This window comes from Oncorhynchus kisutch, linkage group LG23, assembly GCF_002021735.2.
Source record: "Oncorhynchus kisutch isolate 150728-3 linkage group LG23, Okis_V2, whole genome shotgun sequence".
Classification (NCBI taxonomy): Eukaryota; Metazoa; Chordata; class Actinopteri; order Salmoniformes; family Salmonidae; genus Oncorhynchus; species Oncorhynchus kisutch.
In genome coordinates, this window is record NC_034196.2 from 11,007,082 (window position 1) to 11,032,126 (window position 25,045).

The 25,045-nt window shown below is 40.5% G+C and overlaps 2 protein-coding genes and 3 non-coding genes across 6 annotated transcripts; all 5 read right to left on the bottom strand.

The window, feature by feature from the left end:
- Positions 1-1,591: 1,591 nt before the first annotated feature.
- nkx6.1 (NK6 homeobox 1) lies at positions 1,592-4,956 on the bottom strand. The gene is made up of 3 exons (XM_020457377.2): positions 3,877-4,956; positions 3,357-3,529; positions 1,592-2,427 (listed from the first exon to the last, which is right to left on the bottom strand). The coding sequence occupies exons 1-3, from the start codon at positions 4,427-4,429 to the stop codon at positions 2,182-2,184; spliced, it is 972 nt and encodes a 323-aa protein (XP_020312966.1). The 5' UTR covers positions 4,430-4,956; the 3' UTR covers positions 1,592-2,181.
- Positions 4,957-19,711: 14,755 nt separating this feature from the next.
- rpl17 (ribosomal protein L17) lies at positions 19,712-24,943 on the bottom strand. 2 transcript variants are annotated; one of them, XM_020457387.2, is made up of 7 exons: positions 24,869-24,943; positions 24,381-24,430; positions 24,093-24,133; positions 23,655-23,789; positions 23,108-23,206; positions 20,166-20,357; positions 19,712-19,792 (listed from the first exon to the last, which is right to left on the bottom strand). In XM_020457387.2, the coding sequence occupies exons 2-7, from the start codon at positions 24,418-24,420 to the stop codon at positions 19,745-19,747; spliced, it is 555 nt and encodes a 184-aa protein (XP_020312976.1). In that variant the 5' UTR covers positions 24,421-24,430; positions 24,869-24,943; the 3' UTR covers positions 19,712-19,744. The 2 variants fall into 2 exon arrangements, with proteins under 2 accessions (XP_020312976.1, XP_020312977.1); XM_020457388.2 differs by having other exon boundaries at positions 24,831-24,888.
- Positions 19,886-19,955, bottom strand: LOC116356668 (small nucleolar RNA SNORD58). The gene has a single exon (XR_004205095.1). It is a non-coding gene; the product is annotated as a small nucleolar RNA SNORD58 (small nucleolar RNA).
- LOC116356669 (small nucleolar RNA SNORD58) lies at positions 23,320-23,389 on the bottom strand. Its single transcript, XR_004205096.1, has one exon. It is a non-coding gene; the product is annotated as a small nucleolar RNA SNORD58 (small nucleolar RNA).
- Positions 24,215-24,284, bottom strand: LOC116356670 (small nucleolar RNA SNORD58). The gene has a single exon (XR_004205097.1). It is a non-coding gene; the product is annotated as a small nucleolar RNA SNORD58 (small nucleolar RNA).
- Positions 24,944-25,045: the final 102 nt, after the last annotated feature.

Consider the following 25,045-nt stretch of genomic DNA (forward strand, 5'->3'; position numbering starts at 1 on the left):
ATACAAATAGCAGCCTCTACTGGCACGCATTGGCCTACCATTCAAGTCCATAAACTACATCCATAAGCTACAGGTCCTTCTGTCTGGTAGCAGATATTTCGTATAGGCTTACATCAGAGTAACTAACCATTTCTGCACTCGAAATCATATCTAACTGAGAGACATCGTTGTGTTCTTTCAGGTTCCCGAACTTACTTTTATTTCAAACTGTTCATTGTATCTATGTAGGTTGCTATTAAGACTACCATATTGCAAATGTACAATACAATTGCCGATTAGATTTTAAAATGAGCATTTATTTTTATTTATTTATTTAACCTTTATTTAACCTTTATTTATCTCTAGACCTAGTCTATATAACTTAGACCAAATGTTGATAACACTATCACATACCCTTCTCAATAGGCTAAAGTCTTAAATCTAGCATTTACTAACAGTGAGTCTCTCCAAAATGACTTGGCAAATGCCTCAACTTACTTATATCCACATCTGATAAATTAAATATTTACTAGCGCTGTGAATCGGTTGAGTGATTTCCAATTTTAAAAGAACATGCTGATGTAATCATGCGAATCTGAAGACGCATAGACACTGCGGAGTGAATTTCTAGATTCTTCGACAGATAAATTAATTATGAACTTTTCAGGACATGTTTTAAGTGTCTGTGACTGTTGGAATATTCTGCCCATCGACTGTATCTTCACGCCATCGCACGATGAACAATTTCAGCCAGATAGACAATTATAATGAATTAATATCGGCGTCAGACGGTACTGTGAACGCAAGTCCATACTAGTTGTACCCTCTGTGGTCTAGGCTTACTTATTCGATTCGATATTCAAAAACCTATTCTATGATCCAGTAATCTAGGGAAAGAGTGCAGAATAATTTTTATAAAAGCACTGCAAAGTGAATACTGTTATTGATTTACTATAAATTATTATTATTATTATTATAGCGTGGTTATAGGCCTACAACAATATATGTGCATATTGCTGGTGCTATATCATAGCAAGGAAACGTGACATGACATCACCAGCAATAATAATAATAATAACAATAATAATGATTCATATATTCACTGTTTACATAAACAAATATACAACTTTTACGCTGCCCTGCAAAGAGAGATTACCCCTACATTAAGATGAATAGTAACAGTGTCTCAAATCCTGTTTATATCTTCAAATGTCTTTCGTTAATGTACACAAATAGAAATGTAGGCCTATAGGTAGATAAAATAAAACTAAATTAAATAAATTAGTTGACCCTCCCCCTATGCTTTTTGCATTATGTTCTCCATTAGCTTAATGCTGCCGAGAACAACATTTAATTGTTTTATGTCCAGAGTAAAGCAAACGTTCATGCATTTTATCTTTTATTAAATAAAAGTGCATTACATATGAACCTGCGGTAACGTTAGGCCTACACATTTATGCAGGATTCAATCACTGTTACAAACTTAAAACATTATATAAATTAAGTAACATGTGGGGGGAAAAAAAAACATTTTACCATTAGGGAGACAAACAGTATTCATGTATATTACAAATTTACTTCAATTGTGTCACAACCAGTATTTTTTACACGTAAAATATGTGGCTAATTTCATTTCATTTTTTTTTCTTATACTCAGTATACAAAGGCAATAGGTTTAGGTAAGCTTGTTCTGATATTGTTTCAGAGTCCATAAAGGTTGAAAATTGGGTCCTATAAACAGGTGTATCTTATTACTTCACTCTGAAATGTAATGTAAATTTCAAATTTCAAAAACAAAAGGAAAATGAAGATGAGAATATAGGCTACGCTTTTAACAATTGACAAAGCTATAACAATGTCAGACGTCAGAACTGAGCATAAGAGACTCAGCAGTGCTTGATACAAAAAAAATGTTTTTTTTACACATAAATATTCACAGTAATATAATTTCTATTTAATACAACTCACGTTTCTATTTACATGTAAGTACCATCTTCTTAATGCTGAAACTTCTATAAATTGAAGAGTCCATGTTTTGGCCAATGATCCAGACTACAAAATTGCGGTCTATTCCTTTGATCTGGCATGCGTCCTCCGTCCTCGTGCAAATTTATTAATTTCAAAACTTGGACGAGAAAAGGGACAACCTGCACCAGTTCCACTTTGAAATGTTGCGTCAAAAGTCGTTCCTCCCTTGTCTGTCTACGAACTGTCGTTTTCTGACGTATGAATAAGGAGTGAGGAGTTTGGTTTGTGTTTTTTCAGTAGTTGTGTTATTTTCTCGTCGTCTGAGTTAGGGTCCAACGGCTTGTTATAATCATCATCATCATCTTCGTTCTCCGAAGCCCCTTTCAGCCTCTCGGTCTCAGAATCCTGCTTCTTCTTTGCCGAAGCCATCTCAGCCGCGTGCCGTTTTCTCCATTTAGTTCTTCGGTTTTGAAACCACACCTAAAAAGTTGATATTCATTGATTACATGCAAATAAAGAACCTCTTAATCTATTGCAAAGATATTGATTAACAACCATCATACATAATTTGCATATCATTTATGTAGCCTGGGCCTACAAACGTTGCTGATATGCCAAATGAAAAGGGCATATGCCTGGGTCACGTGAAGTCACCACATGTCCAAATAATAGTAGGTTATATTTCATTCTAATCGTTCGTTTAGAAAAATTGACAAAATCTTTTTTCTAAAGAGAAAATATAGGTTTAATTTGCGTCCATCCATGTTGTTGGCAAACGTCTACATGCTGCTCTGCACTGCAAAACGTTGCTACCATTATTTACTAATTTGCATTACATAAATTAACAAAATGCTTCGTTAAATTGTAGTTTACTTTATTAATAATTCATTAAATATACATACTAATATTTTAGAAATATTTATAGTTGTGCCTATAACAACAATTAGGCCTATTTGGCGATTCATTCATATGAAATGCAATAGAGTCATTTCTATTTAGATTCGTTGACCGCTGTTATTCGACTGACAGTGTAGGCTATATCTTTCTATTTAGGAATATTGAAACGAAAGACCAAACATTGTCTAAAATACACGAGGCACTTCAACTGACAGTGTAGGCTATATCTTTCTATTTAGGAATATTGAAACGAAAGACCAAACATTGTCTAAAATACACGAGGCACTTCAACTGACAGTGTAGGCTATATCTTTCTATTTAGGAATGTTGAAACGAAAGACAAAACATCGAGGCACTGAGAAATGTTCACATTGAGAAATTCTTCAAATAAAGAGTCTACAAGAGGCTAGTGTGCTCCCCTTTAGTTGCAGGTTAACTACAGGCTACTTATCAAACAATATTATTATGCATATTGTTGGATTTTATAAAGACTATTTCAGAATATGCCTTACCTTCACTTGGCTCTCTGTCATTCCCAACGAGTAGGCCAGTCGTGCTCGCTCTGGCCCAGCGAGGTATTTCGTTTGTTCAAAAGTCTTTTCCAGGGCAAAGATTTGTTGTCCAGAGAAGGTGGGACGTGTATGTTTTCTTTTTCCATCTTTGTCGAGCAGTACAGAATTCTGATCTGAAAATGTAAAACATAAAGCATCTAGTCCATTAAACTAAATGTAGCCTATTGATAGAATATGCTAATATGTCTATGATATTAGAATAGGCCTAATGTTAGAATATTATCATATGATATCATAATCAATTGAATTTGAGCTGTTATAATATTAACTTTTGTTCGGGACATTATAATAATGCACATTGCAGCTAGACATTCAAGTCAGATCAGCTTCGGTTTTCAGGAATAAATACCATAGGCTACTGGGGAATTATTAATAACCCCTGTAGCCTCTACATTAACTGTAAAAAAAAATAAGTTAAATTGAAGTTCAGATAGCTCAAAAACGTGGACTAGTTACTTACGGGGTGAACATGCGAATCTGGCGTCTCTCCAGTGTGGGCTTTGCATGACTCCTGGCCAGAATATCGGGGTCCTGCCTGGAAGGTCTGTCAACGGCTTGGGGTAGCGAGCCACTGCCACTGCTGCAGCGCTGGGGCTGAAGTAGAGCCCATGGGGTGGCGGGGGGCTCAAGCTACTGAAGCGGGGCATTCCGGACAAGATTCCGGCAGAAGAGGACGCAGCAACGGCAGCAGCAGCTCCTGGGGAAAGGATCGAGGGACGACTGAGGATGTCGTTTATTCCATGAGGTGTTCCTAGCGCGCTGCATTGATGGGGGGATCCGAGAGATGACATTCCGGAGGATGGTTTGATCCCCGGTGAGGACACCGGGATGCCACCGGGGTTTGGAGAGGTGGCAGTAGGTGAGGTAGAAGAGGCCGGCCCGGTGGAAGATAACGGGTAGGCTGGGTAGAGTGGGGTCTTCATCTCCGCCATGCTATGCAGAGCTGCTAAAGGTGGGGTGCTTAAGAGGAAAGCGCTCTGTCTGGACCCGTCCATCTGCCCCACGGCTAACATAACCGAGAATAGGTAAATGCGACGGTTTTGTCAACAACAAAAATACCCGCAATGCTCACGCTCTCAAGTGATAATGCAAAGTTTTTCTCATTAAACAGACAGAATAATACAAGTTTCCTTGGAGGTAGGCCTATATTAGCCCAACTTCAACATTTGCAAACTGAGCGGCTGAAAAATTGTCTCTAAAATGAAAATGTCGTGTTTTAAAACGAAACCATGCTAGACGAAATCCCAGATTAATTTAGCCGAGATCCAATTCCCATTATTACAGGGATAACTCCGCTTCTTCAACCTTGCAAATCTTGAGAATAAAGTCGTTCAAATAGGATGAATTTCCCACGTCGTCCTCGCTAACTTGGACAGACTGCTTTAGAGATGATATTATTTAATATTTGAAATCTATTGATAAAACGCCACCATTTCTTTCCGATGCAGAAGACGATCATTGAGATAATAAAACATTATCATCACTTTCCGCTGTCTTTTACCACAAAAGTAAAAACTTTGAGAGTAGAAAACAGAAAGTAGACGGGGTGTTTCTGTTGCGATTGGGTAACCCAACGGTGACGTAGGCGGTGTGTCAAGCGTGAGCGCCAACAGGATTTAGGAGTGTGTCCTCATTGGCTCTCCATCATAGCTTTGATTTGCACATTAAAAGAGTTGCCACCCGATCCACTATTAGCCAAAACACAAAAGCAACAGAATCAATCCAGTCAATTCTAGATCTACTTTTTAGATAAAGGGACATCTGCATGTGCTCATCATGTGACATAGCCTAGTAGCCTAGGTAACTATATCCAAATGTAGCTTTTGTCTATCCATACCCATTCATATTGAAGAAGCTGTAGCTTAGGCTATTGAGAGATGCTTTCAGCCATAGACCTAAATATGACTCATGACATATTTATTGTCCGTTCAACAAGATCAAATAGTAGGCTAGCCCTAACGTTTTCGTTTATGTTGGAGGGCCATCATGAAAATGAAGCCCAAACTAAATTTGGAATAAATATAGCCTTGAGTAGCCTAGCCGTTTGTATCCAGTTTTGTAGTCCACTTATTTAGGTTCAAAACTACTTTGAAACAATAGGTTATTTGATTGCTTCCTATTTGAGAAAACAGGGCACGAGTTTGTGTGTGCGTGTGTGTCTGTGATCAGCCTAATTAGATCAATTGAGTACAACACTTCCACTATTCGAATATGAATTCATACTAGGACTTTTTGCCAACATAATTGTAAAATTATCTATTGGGATTTTGTTCAACAGGTATTGACTTGAAATCAATCATAGCCTATGCCCAGTCTTCCAGCCTATCAATCCAGAGTGGCAAAATCAAATGCACCATGAAATAAATTGTCTACTGACGATTTAAAAATCTTGAGCAATGGATGTCAATAATATTATTCTGCATTGGAAAAAAAGTTAAATGGCTCATATATGGATGATATGGATCAACGTTTGAGTAGGCCTCACTATGCCACATTGCAAGCTGTTCCTAAAGAACGACTGAAGGATTGCAAGACAGACACTAGTGACACCCAGTGGTAGAATCTAATACTGCACTTAATGGAATGCTGCATTTCCCTAATATTTTCTTGCAATTACATGACTTTTTCTCAAATCTGGACCTCTACCTCTACTGATGATTGTAATCCCCCCCCTCTAACCTGACACTGATTCAGAAATATAGGGCTCCGGGTGAGTGGGATGTCTGGCCAGTCAGTGACATTCATCTAACTAACTACCAAGGAGAACAGAAAGCAGTAGGCTCCTCCAGAACTCCAGGCTCAGATTTGAGTAGGCTACCCCTGTATTTGTATTTATTTGTATTTACTAGGGATCCCAATTAGCCAAGGCAGCAGCTACTCTTCCTGGGGTCCAAACACATTAAGGCACTTACATCACACACAAAATAAAAGATAAAACAGTACATCATATAACAATATTACACCACTATATATCTACAATACAACATGTATAATACCACCATACAACAATATTACAATGTATGTGTATGTAGAGTGCGTGTGATAGCGTGTGTGTGTACCTGTGTGTGTGTCTCTTCACAGTCCCCGCTGTTCCATAAGGTGTATTATCTGTTTTTTAAATCTGATTCTACTGCTGCATCAGTTACCTGATGTGGGATAGAGTTCCATGTAGCCATGGCTCTATGTAGTACTGTACACCTCCCCTAGTCTGTTCTGGACTTGGGGATTGTGAAGAGACCTCTGGCCACATGTCTTGTGGGGTATGCATGGGGTGTCCATGCTGTGTGCTAGTAGTTTAAACAGACAGCTCCGTGCATTCAGCTTGTCAACACTTCCTAAAAAAACAAGTAGTGATGAAGTCAATCTCTCCTCCACTTTGAGCCATGAGAGATTGACAAGCATAAATTAATGTAGTTCTGTCCTTGAGCTGTTCTTGTCTATTGATGTTCTGTATTATTTCATTCTGTATTTTGTTTCATGTTTTGTGTGGTCCCCAGGAAGAGTAGCTGCTGCTTTTGCAACAGCTAATGGGGATCCTAATAAAATACCAAATACTATTAAGGGTTTGCTCTCTGTGTACATTTAAGGGCCAGCCGTGCTGCCCTATTCTGAACAAATTGTAATTTTCCTAAGTCCCTCTTTATGGCACCTGACCACACGACTGAACAGTAGTCCCCCATGGCCTCTTATCGTTGGCAGTCTTGACTAGGCAGTTTGTTACTAGCGTTCAATTACCCACAAATTTTTAAATGTATTTATTTAACCTTTATTTAACTAGGAAAGTCAGTTAAGAACAAATTCTTATTTACATTGACGGCCTACCAAAATGCCTCCTGCGGGGACGGGGGCCTGGGATTAAAAACAATAAATACAATATAAATATAGGACAAAATATATATCACAACAAGAGAGACAACACAGCACTACATAAAGAGAGACCTAAGACAACACAGCATGGTAGCAACACAACATAACAACATGGTAGCAGCACAAAACATGGTACAAACATTATTGGGCACAGACAACAGCACAAAGGGCAAGAAGGTAGAGACAACAATACATCACACAAAGCAGCCACAACTGTCAGTAAGAGTGTCCATGATTGAGTCTTTGAATGAAGAGATTGAGATAAAACAGTCCGGTTTGTGTCACGTTTCTTCAAAATCGAACCCAGAAGCAGACCAGGACAAGGAGAGTAGGAAGAAGGTGAGTATTTATTTACAAGTGAATGTGAGTGGGTAGATACATCCAGGTGGCGTAGCGGGCAGCGGTGGTGAGTTGATGGGAGTAAATAGGTGGATCCAATGGGGAAGCGGAATCCTCCGATGACCAGGCGGGAATGGGGTAAATGATCCGGGTGAGTAACTGAAGACAGAACAAACGGAGGTAAGTTGAAGGCAAGCAAGACGTACAAAACAACAAAACAAATTCTATCCAACTTGAGGCTGATACTATGGCACAACATACTGTTCATGGCTAACGATCCGGCAGGGAATGGATGTCAGGTCAGAGCTTTTGAAGGGGAGAGGTGATGATCAGGACAGCTGTGCAGATTACTGATGGGATACAGGTGCGGGTGAACATCGATCTCCCAACAAGCTAATCTGCCCGGCAACCAGACAGGGTGCGTTCCAGGACACCGGAAACACACTCCAGGACAGAAACACAGGCAAACACAGACTCAGGAAGCGGGGTTCGTGACAGTTTGAGTGTTTGTTGCAGCTTGTTCCAATCGCTATCTGCAGCGACCCAGGGATGTTTGTGCTTTGGGGACCTTTAACAGAATGTGACTGGCAGAACGGGTGTTGTATGTGGAGGATCAGGACTGCAGTAAATATCTCAGATAGAGGGGAGTGAGGCCTTAGAGGGTTTTATAAATGAGCATCAACCAGTGGGTCTTGCGACGGGTATACCGAGATGACCAGTTTACAGAGGAGTATAGAGTACAGTGATGTGTCCTATAACACCTAGCCTCTCGAGAGCACCCTTAACTGCCGATCTATAAATTATGTCTTTTTAATCTAGCATAGGTAGGATGGTCATCTGAATCAGGGTTAGTTTGGCAGCTGAGGTGAAAGAGGAGCGATTACAATAGAGGAAACCAAGTCTAGATTTAACTTTAGCCTGCAGCTTTGATATGTGCTGAGAGGAGGACAGTGCACCGTCTAGCCATACTCCCAAGTACGTGTATGAGTTGACTACCTCAAGCTCTAAACCCTCAGAGGTAGTAATAACACCTGTGGAACAAGGGGCATCATTCTTAGCAAACCACATGACCTTTGTTTTGGAGGTGTTCAGAACAAGGTTAAGGGCAGAGAAAGCTTGTTGGACACTAAGAAAGCTTTGTTGTAGAGCATTTAACACAAAATCCAAGGAGGGGCCAGCTGAGTATAAGGCTGTATCATCTGCATATAAATGGATGAGAGAGCTTCCTACTGCCTGAGCTATGTTGTTGATGTAAATTGAGAAGAGCGTGGGGCCTAAGATTGACCCTTGGAGTACTCCCTTGGTGACAGGCAGTGGCTGAGACAGCAGTTTTTCTGACTTTATATACTGCACTCTTTGAGAGAGGTTGTTAGCAAACCAGGCCAAAGACCCCTCAGAGACACCAATACTCCTTAGCCGGCCCACAAGAATGGAATGGTCTACCGTATCAAAAGCTTTGGCAAAGTCAATAAAAATAGCAGCACAATATTGCTTAGAATCGAGGGCAATGGTGGCATCACTGAGGACCTTTAAGGTTGCAGTGACACATCCATAACCTGTGCGGAAACCAGATTGCATACCAGAGAGGATACTACTAACATACTGCTTTACTAGTTGGGCCCAAGCTTGCTGTACAACATTAAAACCTATTCAGTCTGTCTACAAACAGGCTCTCAAAGTGCTTGATAGGAAGCCCAATAGCCATCATCATTGTCACATCCTTAGAAAGCATGAGCTCTTGAGTTGGGAAAATCTTGTGCAATACACTGACGCATGTCTTGTATTCAAGATCCTCAATGGCCTGGCTCCCCCACCACTCAATATTTTTGTTAAACAGAAAACCCAGACATATGGCAGCAGATCCACAAGGTCTGCCATGAGAGGTGACTGTATAGTTCCCCTAAGGAAAAGCACCTTTAGTAAATCTGCATTCTCTGTGAGAGCTTCCCATGTCTGGAATACACTGCCATCAGACACACATAACTGCACCACATATCACACTTTCACAAAATGCTTGAAGACATGGCTAAAGGTCAATCAGATTTGTGAACATGGTCCCTAGCTGTGTGTTGCCACTCTCCATGTTGTCTGTTGTCTGTAGCTTGTGAGGTGTGGAAACACTTTGTTGCTTTTATGAATTTTGTCTTGCTGCTTTTTGTTTTATGCTGCTCTGTCTGTATGCTACATCTTGCTTGTCCTATGTTGCTATGTCTTGCTTGTTCTATGTTGCTATTGTCTATATTGTAATTCTTTTTAATAACCTGCCCAGGGACTGCGGTTGAAAATTATCCGGTTGGCTAAAACCGGCACTTTTATTGAAATGTTGATTAATGTGCACTGTCCCTGTAAAAATAAAAATAAACTCAAACTCAAACTATAGACATCAAGAAAGACAGTCAGTTGATTATTGACAAGTTTTCCAACACTTTTGAAAAACAGGGCAAAATAGAAATAGGCTTATAACAATTAGGATCAGCTTGATCTCCCCCTTTAAATAAAGGACACACTGTGGCTGCCTTCCAAGCAATGGGAACCTCCCAAGTAAGGAGAGACAGGTTAAAAAGGTTGGAGATAGGCTTGGTAATGATATGAGCAGCAACCTTAAGGGAGAAAAGGTCTAAACCATCTGACCCAGATGTTTTTCTGGGGTCAAGTTTAAGGAGCTCCTTTAGCACCTCGCTCAGTAACTGCCTGCAGGGGGAAACTTTGTAGCGGGGCAGGGGAAAAAGAGGGAGGAGCATCGGGGATAGTTGCATTAGAAGGGGTGGGAGATGAGGAAATGTTGGACGGGCAAGGAGGCAAGGCTGAGTCAAATAGGAATCCTGACTTAATGAAGTGGTGATTAAAGAGCTCAGCCATGTGCTTCTTGTCAGTAACAACCACATCATCAACATTAAGGGACATGGGCAGCTGTGAGGAGGGTTTATTCTCCTGGTCTTTAACCGTTTTCCTGAACGTCTTGGGGTTAGACCCACAGAGAGAGAACTGCTCCTTAAAGTAACTCATTTTGGCCTTCCGGATAGCCTGAGTGCACTAATTTCTCATTTGCCTGAACTATAGCCAGTCAGCCTGAGTATGCGTGTGCCAAGCCTTTTGCCAAATGCAATTCTTGAGGTGGAGTAACTCTGCAAGATCTCGACTGAACCTGTTTTTAATTCTCATTTTCCTTTAAAAAAAAAGGTCTAAGCGCATTTGACAGAGGGGATCAAGCTGATTCTATACCATTTTACAGAGGCCAGTTAACAGATAGACAGATTCATGAGAAGTTGAAAACTAATTGTAGACAAAATGCAGAAATGATTTAGACCTATTTACTCATGGGCAGATGTTACTCATGTGATGTGACTCTTTCAAGTGCCTTTATTCTCTGAATAAAAAAAGGTAACAATTCTGCCATGATGAACCTGTATTGAAGCCTACATCCAGTGTAGGGATCAGAAATTTGGACATGGGCGAAACCAAATTGAGATTTTATCCCAGTGTAGACCAATGGTGTATATAAACGGAGAGGAAGAGGCGAAGCGAGAGGTTTCACTGTGCTTGTCTTCTGCCTTGTCACCTTTGGGACAACGACTCCCATTGTTAGGGCAGAGACATGAGCATCTCGTCATTATATATAGATCTCTGATGTAAACCCTGGATTGCGGATGCTATAAGAGAGCAGGGAATGGAAGAAGTTCAACACTTTATTCAATTCATTTCAATACAGCACATGGATTCATCATGGATTGAGCACAGGTCTCTCTGATTGAACTGGCGAATGGTAGCTGACAGTGTCGGCTAGAGATGACGTGCAGGATCTTCCTGTAGGAATGTATAGTCTTGCTGAGGTCTTCTCTGTTTCTAATAAGCATTTTGAATTTGAGAGAAAATTGAGGCAAATATATTGTTAAAACTCACCTTATCCAAGAGAGAATTACACAGCTATCAAAACACTTATATTTACCCCTCAAAAATGAAATGCTAATTAGCTGCTAATGTGGCTATCATAAAGATCTTTAAATGTAATGATGATCTGGACTAGACTGCTAAATCGAGGCAAGGATAAGAATCTCTGGATTAACTATCTAATGTTAGCTACATTTAGTAATGAATAAATTGGCTACATTTCTTTAAATTGACAATTCTGTGAACTGTCTTGTGCTAGTTTTAAATTGACACAATACCTGTTATCAAAGGTGTCAGCTAGAGATTACATGCGAGTTTGCAGAGATTTGTAGTCTTGCATGATGTCTACTTTGATGCTAATTAGCATTTTCGAATCAGAGAAAATAGAGCCGAATATATTGAGTTACCTTGTCCGAGAGAGATTTACATGGTAATCAAAATGCCACTCCAGGGTAAGCCTACATGAAACACAGACCTTATTTTGTGTTTCTAAAATTCCCTATGGGAAAAATGAATGGTGGAAAAACAATTGGAACCATTTCCCTGTTGGTTGACCGCTAGGTTTTATGGATATTATGACACCTCCAAAGTGGGGCTCTATTGACCAAAGAGGCTTTGACGCCACCTGTCAGCCTTATAGAGCTCTTCAGTTTGTAGTTCTAAAACCCAGAAATTAGTTACCTCTGGTTCGTGAATCCTTCCCTATGGGAAAAATGAATGGGGAAAGAATAGGGTTTGGAATAAATGCAGAAAATAAGATTGTTCTATAAGATAATAGCAGTCAGTTACAACCTTTATTAATTATGAAGCCTTTGTGCTTTTTTTTTTTTACATAAATGTCAGAATTCACACAAAAAAGTTGTTAGCAGATTAAGATTCTTATAGATCAAAACAAATAAGATCTCCTAAACCTGTGTGTTGCCAGACATTTTCGGCATTTATCAAACACCATTCATTATCCCATACGCTTTGTCCAACGAACCATGTCAGAGTTAGTGCCTACAAAAAGACGCCATTAATATTTCTCTCTATTGGCTCTCCACCACAGGAATTGATGTAATTCTATAGCATTTAATTTAAAGTTAAGGACAAAATTACAGTTCAGTATTTTGTTGTAGTGGCAACAGTAACATTAGTACTTGAGATTATAGCTGCACTACGCGGAAATCGCTCGACCATTTCCTGGTCCAAAAATTCTAATAGTTGGTCTATTTTCAGTTTGTGACAAAACAAGCACCTAATAGTGTATATTATCAATGTACCATCTAAACCATTGTGAAATCTTTTCCATAACCCAAAATATTTTATTTTCAGCTGTTGAAGCTGGTGTAAAAAACAGAGACGCAAAAACGAAACTTATGCAAGGGAAGCTTTTAATAAGTGACATCTATAACTCATATTTCTAGGGGAATTTGGTCAGTTGGCCAAAATGTTACATATTGTAGCTTAAGGAAAATTTATATTTCTCATGATTAGCTCATAGAAAAAGTGGCAAAAAATGTGACATTAAAATGCATTTCTATAGCTTCCAAAATATTTTTCACAATGGAGTGCCAACATGGCTGCCGGTGGCTTCAGAACAGCGCCCTGTCAGCCATCTAATATACACTGCTCAAAAAAATAAAGGGAATACTAAAATAACACATCCTAGATCTGAATAAATGAAATATTCTTATTAAATACTTTTTTCTTTACATAGTTGAATGTACTGACAACAAAATCACACAAAAATTATCAATGGAAATCAAATTTATCAACCCATGGAGGTCTGGATTTGGAGTGACACTCAAAATTAAAGTGGAAAACCACACTACAGGCTGATCCAACTTTGATGTAATGTCCTTAAAACAAGTCAAAATGAGGCTCAGTAGTGTGTGTGGCCTCCACGTGCGTGTATGACCTCCCTACAACGCCTGGGCATGCTCCTGATGAGGTGGTGGATGGTCTCCTGAGGGATCTCCTCCCAGAGCTGGATGGAGCGAGACATGATGTCCCAGATGTGCTCAATTGGATTCAGGTCTGGGGAACAGGCGGGCCAGTCCATAGCATCAATGCCTTCCTCTTGCAGGAACTGCTGACACACTCCAGTCACATGAGGTCTAGCATTGTCTTGTATTAGGAGGAACCCAGGGCCAACCGCAGCAGCATATGGTCTCACAAGAGGTCTGAGGATCTCATCTCGGTACCTAATGGCAGTCAGGCTACCTCTGGCGAGCACATGGAGGGCTGTGCGGCCCCCCAAAGAAATGCCACCCCACACCATGACTGACCCACCGCCAAACCGGTCATGCTGGAGGATGTTGCAGGCAGCAGAACGTTCTCCACGGCATCTCCAGACTGTCACATGTGCTCAGTGTGAACCTGCTTTCATCTGTGAAGAGCACAGGGCGCCAGTGGCGAATTTGCCAATCTTGGTGTTCTCTGGCAAATGCCAAACATCCTGCACGGTGTTGGGCTGTAAGCAAAACCCCCACCTGTGGACGTAGGGTCCTCATACCACCCTCATGGAGTCTGTTTCTGACCGTTTGAGCAGACACATGCACATTTGTGTCCTGCTGGAGGTCATTTTGCAGGGCTCTGGCAGTGCTCCTCCTGCTCCTCCTTGCACAAAGGCGGAGGTAGCGGTCCTGCTGCTGGGTTGTTGCCCTCCTATGGCCTCCTCCACATCTCCTGATGTACTGGCCTGTCTCCTGGTAGCGCCTCCATGCTCTGGACACTACGCTGACAGACACAGCAAACATTCTTGCCACAGTTCGCATTGATGTTCCATCCTGGATGAGCTGCAGTACCTGAGCCATTTGTGTGGGTTGTAGACTCCGTCTCATGCTACCACTAGAGTGAAAGCACCGCCAGCATAAAAAGTGACCAAAACATCAGCCAGGAAGCATAGGAACTGAAAAGTGGTCTGTGGTTGCCACCTGCAGAACCACTACTTTATTGGGGGTGTCTTGCTAATTGCCTATAATTTCACCTGTTGTCTATTCCATTTGCACAACAGCATGTGAAATGTATTGTAAATCAGTGTTGCTTCCTAAGTGGCCAGTTCGATTTCACAGAAGTGTGATTGACTTGGAGTTACATTGTGTTGTTTAAGTGTTCCCTTTATTTTTTTGAGCAGTGTATATATAGCATTCGGAATGTACTCTGACCCCTTGACTTGTTCCAAATTCAGAGACTTGTCCGGAAGCCACTCCTGTGTTGTCTTGGCTGTGTGCTTAGGGTTGTTGTCCTGTTGGAAGGTGAACCTTCACCCCCAGTTGAAGGTCCTGAGCACTCTGGAGCAACCTTTTATCAAGGATCTCTCTGTACTTTGCTCCCTCCATCTTTCCCTCGATCCTGACTAGTCTCCCGGTCCCTGAAAAACATCCCCACAGCATGATGCTGCCACCACCAAATTCATTAGGCCCTGATCTATAGATTTCCCATGACAGGGCAGCCAATCAGAATATGTTTTTCCCCACAAAAAGGTTATTACGACAGAAATACTCCTTAGCACCCCCCTTCCCCCAACGACCCTGCAGGTGAAGCCGTATGTGGAGGTCCAGGGCTTAAGTGGTTACAAGTGGTCTGCGGTTGCAAAGCCGGTTGGATGTACTGCCAAATTCTCTAAAATGACATTGGAGGCGGCTTATGGTAAAGAAATTAACATTACATTCTCTGGCAACAGCTCCGTTGGACATTCCTGATATCGGCATGCCAATTACACACTCCCTCAAAACTTGAGACATCTTTGGCAGTATTCCACTTGAGTGGCTTTTAATTGTCCCCAGCACAAGGTGCACCTGTGTAATGATCATGCTGTTTAATCAGCTTCTTTATATGCCACACCTGTCAAGTGGATGGTTTATCTTGCAAAGGAGAAATACTCACTAACAAATGACAGAAATAAGCTTTGTGCATATGGAACATCGCTGGGATCTTTTGTTTCAGCTCATGAAAATGAGACCAACACTTTACGTGTTGTGTTTATTTTTGCTCATTTAAATAAATCATTGGTGTAGACTCATTTCCAAGTCAATGGATTAAAGGCCAATTCTGCCAATAACCTCATTCATCAACTCCAGCACCAAACCAGTATCTACACGTGAACAGAGCTTTTCTATGATCTGTGGTTAAAAAGGATTAGGTCCTTCAACAATGCTTGTCTGACATCACAGGGTAGGATTAAAAGTACATTTTCATAACCTGCAACAACTTTAGACCAAGGGAGGGTATTTCCTCACACCCCACATCACCTTGAATCAGTATTTGAAAATCATTTTTTCTCTAAATTTTCACCTAAAATTACAAACCCAAATCGAACTGCCTGTAGCTCAGAACCTGAAGCAAGGATATGCATATTCTTGATAGCATTTGAAAGGAAACACTTATGTTTGTGGAAATATGAAATGAATGTAGGATAATAACACACATTGGACCTGGAATAAGATAAAACAAAAAAACATGCATTTTCTATTTGTTGTTCCATCTTTGAAATGCAAGAGTACGCCATTATATCACTTAGGACTCCAGGCGCAATTTAGATTTTGGCCACTAGACAACAGCACTGTATTTGCAAAGTTTTAGACTAATCTAATGAACCATTGCATTACTGTTCAAAATGTATCAAGTCCGCCCAAATGTTCCAAATTGGTCAATTGATACATTTAAGTACAAAACTTTAGAGAACATACAAATATGATAATACATTTAAGTTTATACTCTCAGTAATGTCATAAATGATGGATAATTATGTAACCGTATAACTTTAGACCGTCCCCTCACCCATACCCGGGCGCAAACCAGGGACTCTCTGCACACATCAACAACAGTCACCCTCGAAGCATCGTTACGCATCCGCTCCACAAAAGCCGGCCCTTGCAGAGCAAGGGGAACCACTACTTCAAGGTCTCAGAGCAAGTGACGTCACCGATTGAAACGCTATTTAGCGTGCACCGCTAACTAAGCTAGCCATTTCACATCCGTTACACTCACCCCCCTTTTGACCTCCTCCTTTTCCGCAGCAACCAGTGATCCGGGTCACGGCACCAATGTAACAGTATAACTTTAGACCGTCCCCTCGCCCATACCCGGGCGCGAAGCATGGACCCTCTGCACACATCAACAACAGTCACCCTCGAAGCATCGTTACCCATCGCTCCACAAAAGCCGCGGCCCTTGCAGAGCAAGGGGAACCACTACTTCAAGGTCTCAGAGCAAGTGACGTCACCGATTGAAACGCTATTTAGCGTGCACCGCTAACTAAGCTAGCCGTTTCACATCCGTTACAATTAGCTTCCATACAGAAAATACACCAACCTTGAGTTAGATGGGGGGGCAGACACAGCATGGGTTCAAAGTGTAGAACCCAGTTCCTACATTTTAATATAAAAATGTATTTTATCAAACAAAACTGTGCTACATTTTATCTCTGGTACCCTCAGGATGACAAATCAGAGCAAGATGACTTGAGTACATTATTTACCTTCAGAGGCGAATGCATCAAACCAGTTGCCGTAATAAAAGTTGTGCACTCTCCTCAAACAATAGCATGGTATTTTTTTCACTGTACTAGCTACTGTAAATTGGACAGTGCAGTTGGATTAACAAGAATTTAAGCTTTCTGCCCATATAAGACCGTCCAGCGGGGGGAGGGGCGGCTGGAGATCACGTAGAGGTTAAAATGTTTAAACTTTTGATGTCGTCGAGTAGAAACGTTTAACACGTTTTTTTGTGTTTTTTTCCCTCAGAGGGTGGATCAGCTTAATATTGCGGAAAGAATGTTGCTTCCAATGTAATTGTCTGCAGCATTTCCAATCCCCCATATTTTTTGGGTAAATATATATATATCCATACACGCATGCATATATACACATATATACATACACATACATACATACTTTTTAAAAGAATATACCTTTATTATTATTCCCCGCAAACCCTTCCACCGATCCCCCAATTGGAGTAAACTAATAAACACTTCTGCTTCTACCTTCAATCCATACATCTTATACACACTCTACAGTCTACTTTACAATAGTTCTCTCTTGTTTGTTCTTAGTCCTTCCTCTATTTCTGATGTCCATCCAGTTTGATTTCTATTTGTAACTACGCTATTTCACAAAAGCTCCGAACCTATATACATTCTACAGATCCCTTATGCCCTACATTGTTTATCTTGTTATTAGTCCCACCCTTCAGCTCCACTCAACCTCTCCCATCTGTCTCTCAACATCATCCATTTCAGATTTCTACTTGCCATATATTTTTCAACTGTGCTGTGATGCTTCACAAAATAATTGAACCTTCCTATTCTCATAGCTTCTACAGATTGTAATTAAAAATAAACATTTTTGCTAAAATAATTATATTATTCATTGATTGACTATAGCTTTTCAAATGACCCAGTATTGCTATCCGTAGTGTTTGTTCTAGGCAAATGTTTCAATTCTTCAGCCATTCCTGGACCTGTGACCAAAAATGAGCTACATATGGACAATACCAAAATAAATGATCCAATGACAGCAGAACCTGCAGAGCTGGGAAGATCGTATCCCCCATATATATATAACATTCTATTAGGTGCAAGAATTTTGTATAGTAATTTATATTGAAAAATTCGAAGTTTTGAATCCGGCGTTGTTTTGCGTATCAATTCATAAACCATGTGCCATGGAATGGGTACATCGAAAATCTCTTCCCAACTATTTTGCAATTTATATGTCACAGCTGTCAGTTTTTTGGTCCTTAAATGAAATTGGTATTTGTTTTTATTTATCACACTTTTCTTTAACCATTCATGTTCTTTAATACAAGGCCGACACACAAGTTCCTTACTTTTTTCCCCTTCTACTTGCCTCTTCCATTTTTGTGGTAATGCTGCAATTAATTAGTTGCAATTTTGGGTAGAGCAGACATTTCCATGTCTGTGTTAGCTGCATGTGCGACATAACTCCACCAGTCCTATTTATGATATCATTCACAAAATTTATACCTTTCTTAAACATTTCTTCGATAAATAGTTTATTTATCAATTAGTATATTTGAATTTAACCACAATATTTGTTGTACTATTTGTTCCGTCCTTTCAGGCGGATTAAACTGAAATTGCAACCAACTTTCCAAGGCTTGTTTAAAAAATAAAGATATTTTGGAGATTATTTCCTTTTCAAACAACTGAAAGTGAGCAGGTGTGATCTGAATAAAGGGGAAAAGGCCCTTCCTGAATATAGGATGAAACATTCGTACCAATTGACGAGAGAACCAGTTTGGATTTAAGTATATGTATGACTGATGCCTTTAGTGAGAGGTCTAACGCTTGAATATTTAATCATTTCTGCCCACCGAATTAATATTCGTTATATAAAAAGGCCCTTTTAATTTTCTGGTTTGACGTTCCATATAAAATTGAATATTTTTTGTTCATATAATTTAAAAAGCAGGTCACTAGGTGTAGGCAAAACCATAAGCAAATAGGTCAACTGTGATATAACTAAGGAGTTAATCAGGGTGATTTTTCCACAAATAGACAGGTATTTTCCTTTCCATGGTAGCAAGATCTTATCTAACTTTCTATAAAAATTTATTGGAGTAAGATCATTTCTTTCCTTTGGGATTTGTATACCGAGTATGTCTACATCTCCGTCAGTCCATTTAATTGGTAAACTACATGGTAATGTAAAATGTGCATTTTTTTAGTGATCCAATACGTAATATGGTACATTTATCATAATTTGGTTTTAATCCAGAGATGATTAAAAGAGGACGTTTTTTCTATTTAAAATAAACACCTTCCCACTGATGTTCTAGAAATAATGAAAATGAGGTTGAAATGTCATGTGCACTAATCTGAAATGTAATCCTCATAGCACATTGTGGCCTAGCACTTCCATTTTTACATACATCCCTTTGCCCCTCATATGAAAGCCAGCATTGGAGTCACAAGTGCCAACAGCTTGATTTTACAATGTCCATACTGATGTGAATAATAGATATCTCTTTAAGCCAGAATATGATTAGTTCGGCACGTGTCATTTCAGTAAGTAACCCAAATAACCTGTCTCACCTGCAACGTTTTAACAGCATTGCCCTTAGGATACATGATTCATGACTATTTGGGTCGTATCAAACCCGGAGCCTTTAGATGGATTAAAGCCAACTTTACATGAGGTGTAGGGATTTCATAATACTTATGAAGAAGCATGAAAAGGACAGAGACATTCCATTTTGGTAAGAATGGTTCCATTTAATTTACATTACTCCCGTGCCATGAGTTTCTGCTTCTTCAGCTTCTTCTGAGAAACCTGCAGGACAAAGAAATTGTATTAGGCCACCATACTGATTCTGATAATACCCTCATGGGGACAGAATGATATAGACTTAAATGCAAATGTGTGGTTGCTCAGCCCCATTCATATTTATTTTCATGGGTAATCCAAAGGTGTCCTAAGAAAGTCATCATTGCAACCATTTCAGACACACCTATGTGAAAGGTCTGATAAGATTTTACGAGTAATGCCAGAAGGATAGTAAACTCTTTCGTTCCAGTCTACAGAGCTCTTATTCAAGAGTTTAAAGCTTCTAATCACACTGCTTTTACATGGGAAATATGGGGACGTGTGCATATTTTCAGGAAGATACCAAGCAGTCTTCTGCAAAATGCGTTGGCATGCGTACCTTTTTCTTAGTAGCGACTTCCTCCTCTGGTTTGGGAACGATCTGCTCCTTCTCTGTGAGGATCATCTCAATGTGGCAAGGGGAGCTCATGTAGGGGTTGATGCGACCGTGGGCACGGTATGTGCGTCTGCGCATCTTGGGGGCCTTGTTGACCTGGATGTGCTCGATCACCAGGGAGTCTACATCCAGACCCTGTCAGAATAAAGCACAGATTAAACTGGTTAGCAAGTCAAATAATCCACATACATGGCCAGTTGTCTGTGGGATACAGTACTTAACTTTGACACTTGTCAGAATTGGCCTATAAGTATAGAGCTAAATGACAATGTTTCTTACAAAATAAATACGAAAAGTACATGCAAAGTAAAGATTTGAGAATATTTTCATAAAATTGTGTCGCCAATTAGATAGGAACCTAGTTTATGAAGTACTTTGAGCTATCCTAGCTGTGCCGTTGAACTAGAGCAGGCACACTTGTAGTGGTTTCTTTTGGAACACAACAACGGTCTATTTTAAGTCCCAATCTGGGTCAGGTGGGCATGATTTGAAAGCTTGTTCCATTGCCAACATGACTAGCTAAGTAATAAAATAACATTTTGGGTGTTGAGACCCCTTCACGAGTTCCAAATGTGTTACATTACAGCCTTATTCTAAAATTGATTCAATTGCACCCCCTCAATCGACACACAATACCCCATAATGACAAAGCAAAAACAGGTGACATTTTTGCAAACTAATTAAAAATAAAACTGAAATATCACATTTAAATTAGTAGTCAGACCCTTCACTCAGTACTTTGCTGAAGTACCTTTGGCAGCAATTACAGCCTTGAGCCTTCTTGGGTATGACGCTACAAGCGTGGCACATGTATTTGGGGGTTTCTCCCATTCTTCTCTCAAGCTGTCAGGTTGGATGGGGAGTGTTGCTGCACAGTTATTTTCAGGTCTCTCCAGAGATGTTCGGTCGGGTTGAAGTCCGGGTTCTGGCTAGGCCACTCAAGAACCTTGAGAGTCTTGTCCCAAAGCCATTCCTGCATTGTCTTGGCTGTGTGCTTAGGGGATTGTCCTGTTGGAAGGTGAACCTTTACCCCAGTCTGAGTGCTCTGGAGCAGGTTTTCATCAGGGATCTCTATGCACTTTGCTCCGTTCATCTTGCCCCACAATCCTGACTGGTCTCCAAGTCCTTGCCACTGAAAAACATCCCCACAACATGATGCTGCGACCATGCTTCACCGTAGAGATAGAACTGGCCGGGTGATGAGCGGTGCCTGGTTTCCTCCAGATGCGACGCTTGGCATTCAGGCCAAAGAGATCAATTTTGGTCTGGCCAGTCTACCATAAAGGTTGGTGGAGTGCTGCAGAAATGGTTGTCCTCCTGGAAGGTCCTCCCATCTCAACAGAGGAACTCTGGAGCTCTGTCAGTGACCATCGGGTTCTTGGTCAGCCCCCCCCCCCCCCCCCCCCCCGATTGGACAGGTGGCCAGCTCTAGGAAGAGTATTGGTGGTTACAAACTTCTTCCATTTAAGAATGATGTAGGCCACTGTTCTTGGAGACCTTCAATGCTGCAGAAATATTTTGGTACCCATCCCAAGATCTTTGCCTCGACACAATCCTCAACTGTGGGACCTTGTATAGACAGGTGTGCCTTTGCAAATCATGTCCAATCAACTGAATTTATCACAGGTGGACTCCAATCAAGTTGTAGAAACATTGAGAATGATCAATGGAAACAGGATGCACCCGAGCGCTAAAAACTTGTTTTCGCTTTGTCATTATGGGGTATTATGTGTAGATTCATGAGGGGGAAAAAAGGTCATCCATTTTAGAATAAGGGTGTAACGTAAGAAAATGTGGAAAAGTGAAGGGGCCTGAATACTTCCCGAATGCACAGTAGAAAGGAGTCATGAGTGCATTCAGGTGTGTGTGCTGCAGCTAATTTTGTTCTCAATAAACAAGCTAATTCTGTTCAAAGACATGTCATCTTTGTAACTTTACAGCTAATAGTGATCATAAACATTGACACTATATGACATGAGTTTTATGATTTGGACATGTGAAGTGCACATCTGGACATCTGTTTGGCTTGCGACATCAAAGCAGTATTTATTATAATCCTCAACATCTCATCTGTAAAAATCAGCAATTCAATTTACAGCAATTCCCTCGTTCAAGCAAAATTTGCAAAAGTTCCTCAAACAGCGGGAGGGATGGAGCAACTTGTCATTCGTGGTGCTCAAGTTCAGAACGGCCATCAGTCAAAACCCACACAGCGCTGTGAAGCGCAGAGCCAGAACTCTGGCATGTATCGTATGTCACTGTACAGCCACTACGTTCCAATTTAGGGGCGTATCAACACACAAATCTAATTCTTTACACCCATACAAGTGTTGAAAATGGCAAAGCTAGAATCCTTAATTACTACATCAATTTTAGGATTAATAATATGTACTTATTGATTCGGGAAGAAAATATTTTCTAAATGCCTCATGAGCTTAATTCAACTGCTGTACCCAATCAGAACCCAGAATAAGCTTGTTATGGTCCAATGTTTGAAAAGGTATATTAAACTAATACTAAAGCCTCAAAACATGGTTGAAACCAATGCTTATATCATGGATGTCAGTCCATGCATTCAAAGCTCTCGCTTTGAATTTGAGAGGGTTAACATTTCAGGCCCATCATGCAGCTTTTGACCAAAACAATCTTCTCGATGAAGGATTCCAGCTTTAAATTATATTGTTCATAAAAGCATCACGGTGGATTAGATGCCCCTTTTCATGGTTAATACAAAGGTGTCCCAAATGGTCATCGTTGCAATCATGAATTGTGCCCATTTCACAGTTTGAACCCCAACAAGCTTGGTAGCATCATACTTTTCACAAATCTCTCCACTACAGGCATGCCACAATAAGAGGCAGGCCCAACAAAAATACCAACAGTACCTTAAGCTCCGCGTTGCTCTCAGCGTTCTTCAGCATGTGGAGAAGGAACTCTGCACTCTTCTTGGGCCAGCGGCCCTGTGTCCAGTCAAACTGCTTGGCCTGCAGAGAAACAGTTTGGTCAGTCGTGTGCATACAACACTGGGCCAGAATAGGTGCCCTCATTTCTGGTCAACATCGGGGAAAATGTATGTAGACATAAGCGCAAATGTGTGGTTGCTCAGCCTCGTTCATATTTATTTTCATGGCTAATCCAAAGGTGTCCTAAGAAAGTCATCATTGCAACCATTTCATACAGACATGCATTAAAACCATAAGTGCAAGGTCTGATAAGCCAGAAAGATTTTAAGTCATTTTGTGCCCCTCTCCAAAGCCCATGTTGAACAAATGTATTATTATTTATTTTTTTGATCCCTTTCATACCTGCTAATCCCAATACTTTACATAGGAAATATAATAAAGTGTAAACATTGTTAGAAGATAACCAACCAAAGTCCCCTATACACATTTAAATTGAGGCTAGAGTAAATGTAATTGGATTGGCGTTTACCTGGGCACACCTGCTGACACCCCCATTGTAGCGACGGAAGGGAACACACTGGTGCTTGATGGTAACATCCTTCAGGTACTTGGTGGCCTTGCGGATGTGCATGCCTTTGATGGTCTGAGCTGTCTCACGGGTGTTCTGATGGGAAACAAACAAGAAGCGTTACTGTAGTAGCTAGCTATATCAATAACAGATTGTTATAACCGTCTTGATGGGCATGAATGCAAAATTGCTCAGTTATTTGTTAGATATTGTCACATTTGATTCCAAAGGTCTCCAATGTTGTCATCATAGCAAAGCATCATACCTTTCAACCTGCACACATTTATGACTACCAATACATATCAACCAACAGCAACTAACTCCCACACTGAAACAACTACAGTAGACAAAATGTCTGAAGGCAACTTCTCATGTGAATCAGAAAAGAGAACACCTTACCTTGAAGTGAACCCGGAGATTAGAGCCCCTCGACTTGCATGCTTCAGAAGAAAATACAGCAATGATCAGTAAGGTCACAAGACATAAATAACCTTACATGGTGAATAAACCATGTATGTGTGGTTGCTCAGCCTCGTTCATATTTATTTTCATGGGTAATCTAAAGGTGTCCTAAGAAAGTCATCATTACAACCATGGTTAAGTCTGATAAACTAGCTAATTTAGCTAGTTAACTTGCATTAGCGAGCTAATGAATAAATCCAGGGCAACAATCAAACCGGTACTCACACTTAGTCGGGTTCTCGGGGTCGAGCGAGTAGCGGACCATTTTCAGAGATCTGCAAAAGATAAACGGGTTAACTAGCTAACTAAAACTAGTCGGAGAACGTGTTAAGTGTGTTGGTTGACTGAGAAACAAGTCAGACACCTTGGAGGATGCGCTACGTGTTAGTTGATAGCTAGCAAACATTAAACCAACCCAAAACATCGAGCAAATCACATACGATTACATCACTGGGACTATGTATTTCATCAAGACTCATTCGTAGGGCCGGCATCATGGTCATGGTTTCGTTAGCAATGCTAAAAGTGGCTGGGGGCCAAGCATATCACAAATATGACTTTTGGTGAAAATAGCCACCGATACACGCATGGACGCCCACGTTTCTAAGTAGTAGTTTAAATACAAGTAAATTTAACATTTAAGAGTCAGGATGCCATAGATATTAAAGCGATTACATGGATTCTCGGCCGCAGTTGTATATCGGCTCACTTACTTTCTAAGGCCGCGGAAGGGAAGAGGTAGAAAGAAGCATTCTGGGAGTGGAAATCGTAAATGTCGTCTCGCGAGATATTTGGAGATCTTTGAACGAGATTAGGTGTTCTTCTTTGGTGTAATTTCTGACACGCATTTATTCCAATAGAAAGAGTTTACCGCCGCCTTTTGTATTACA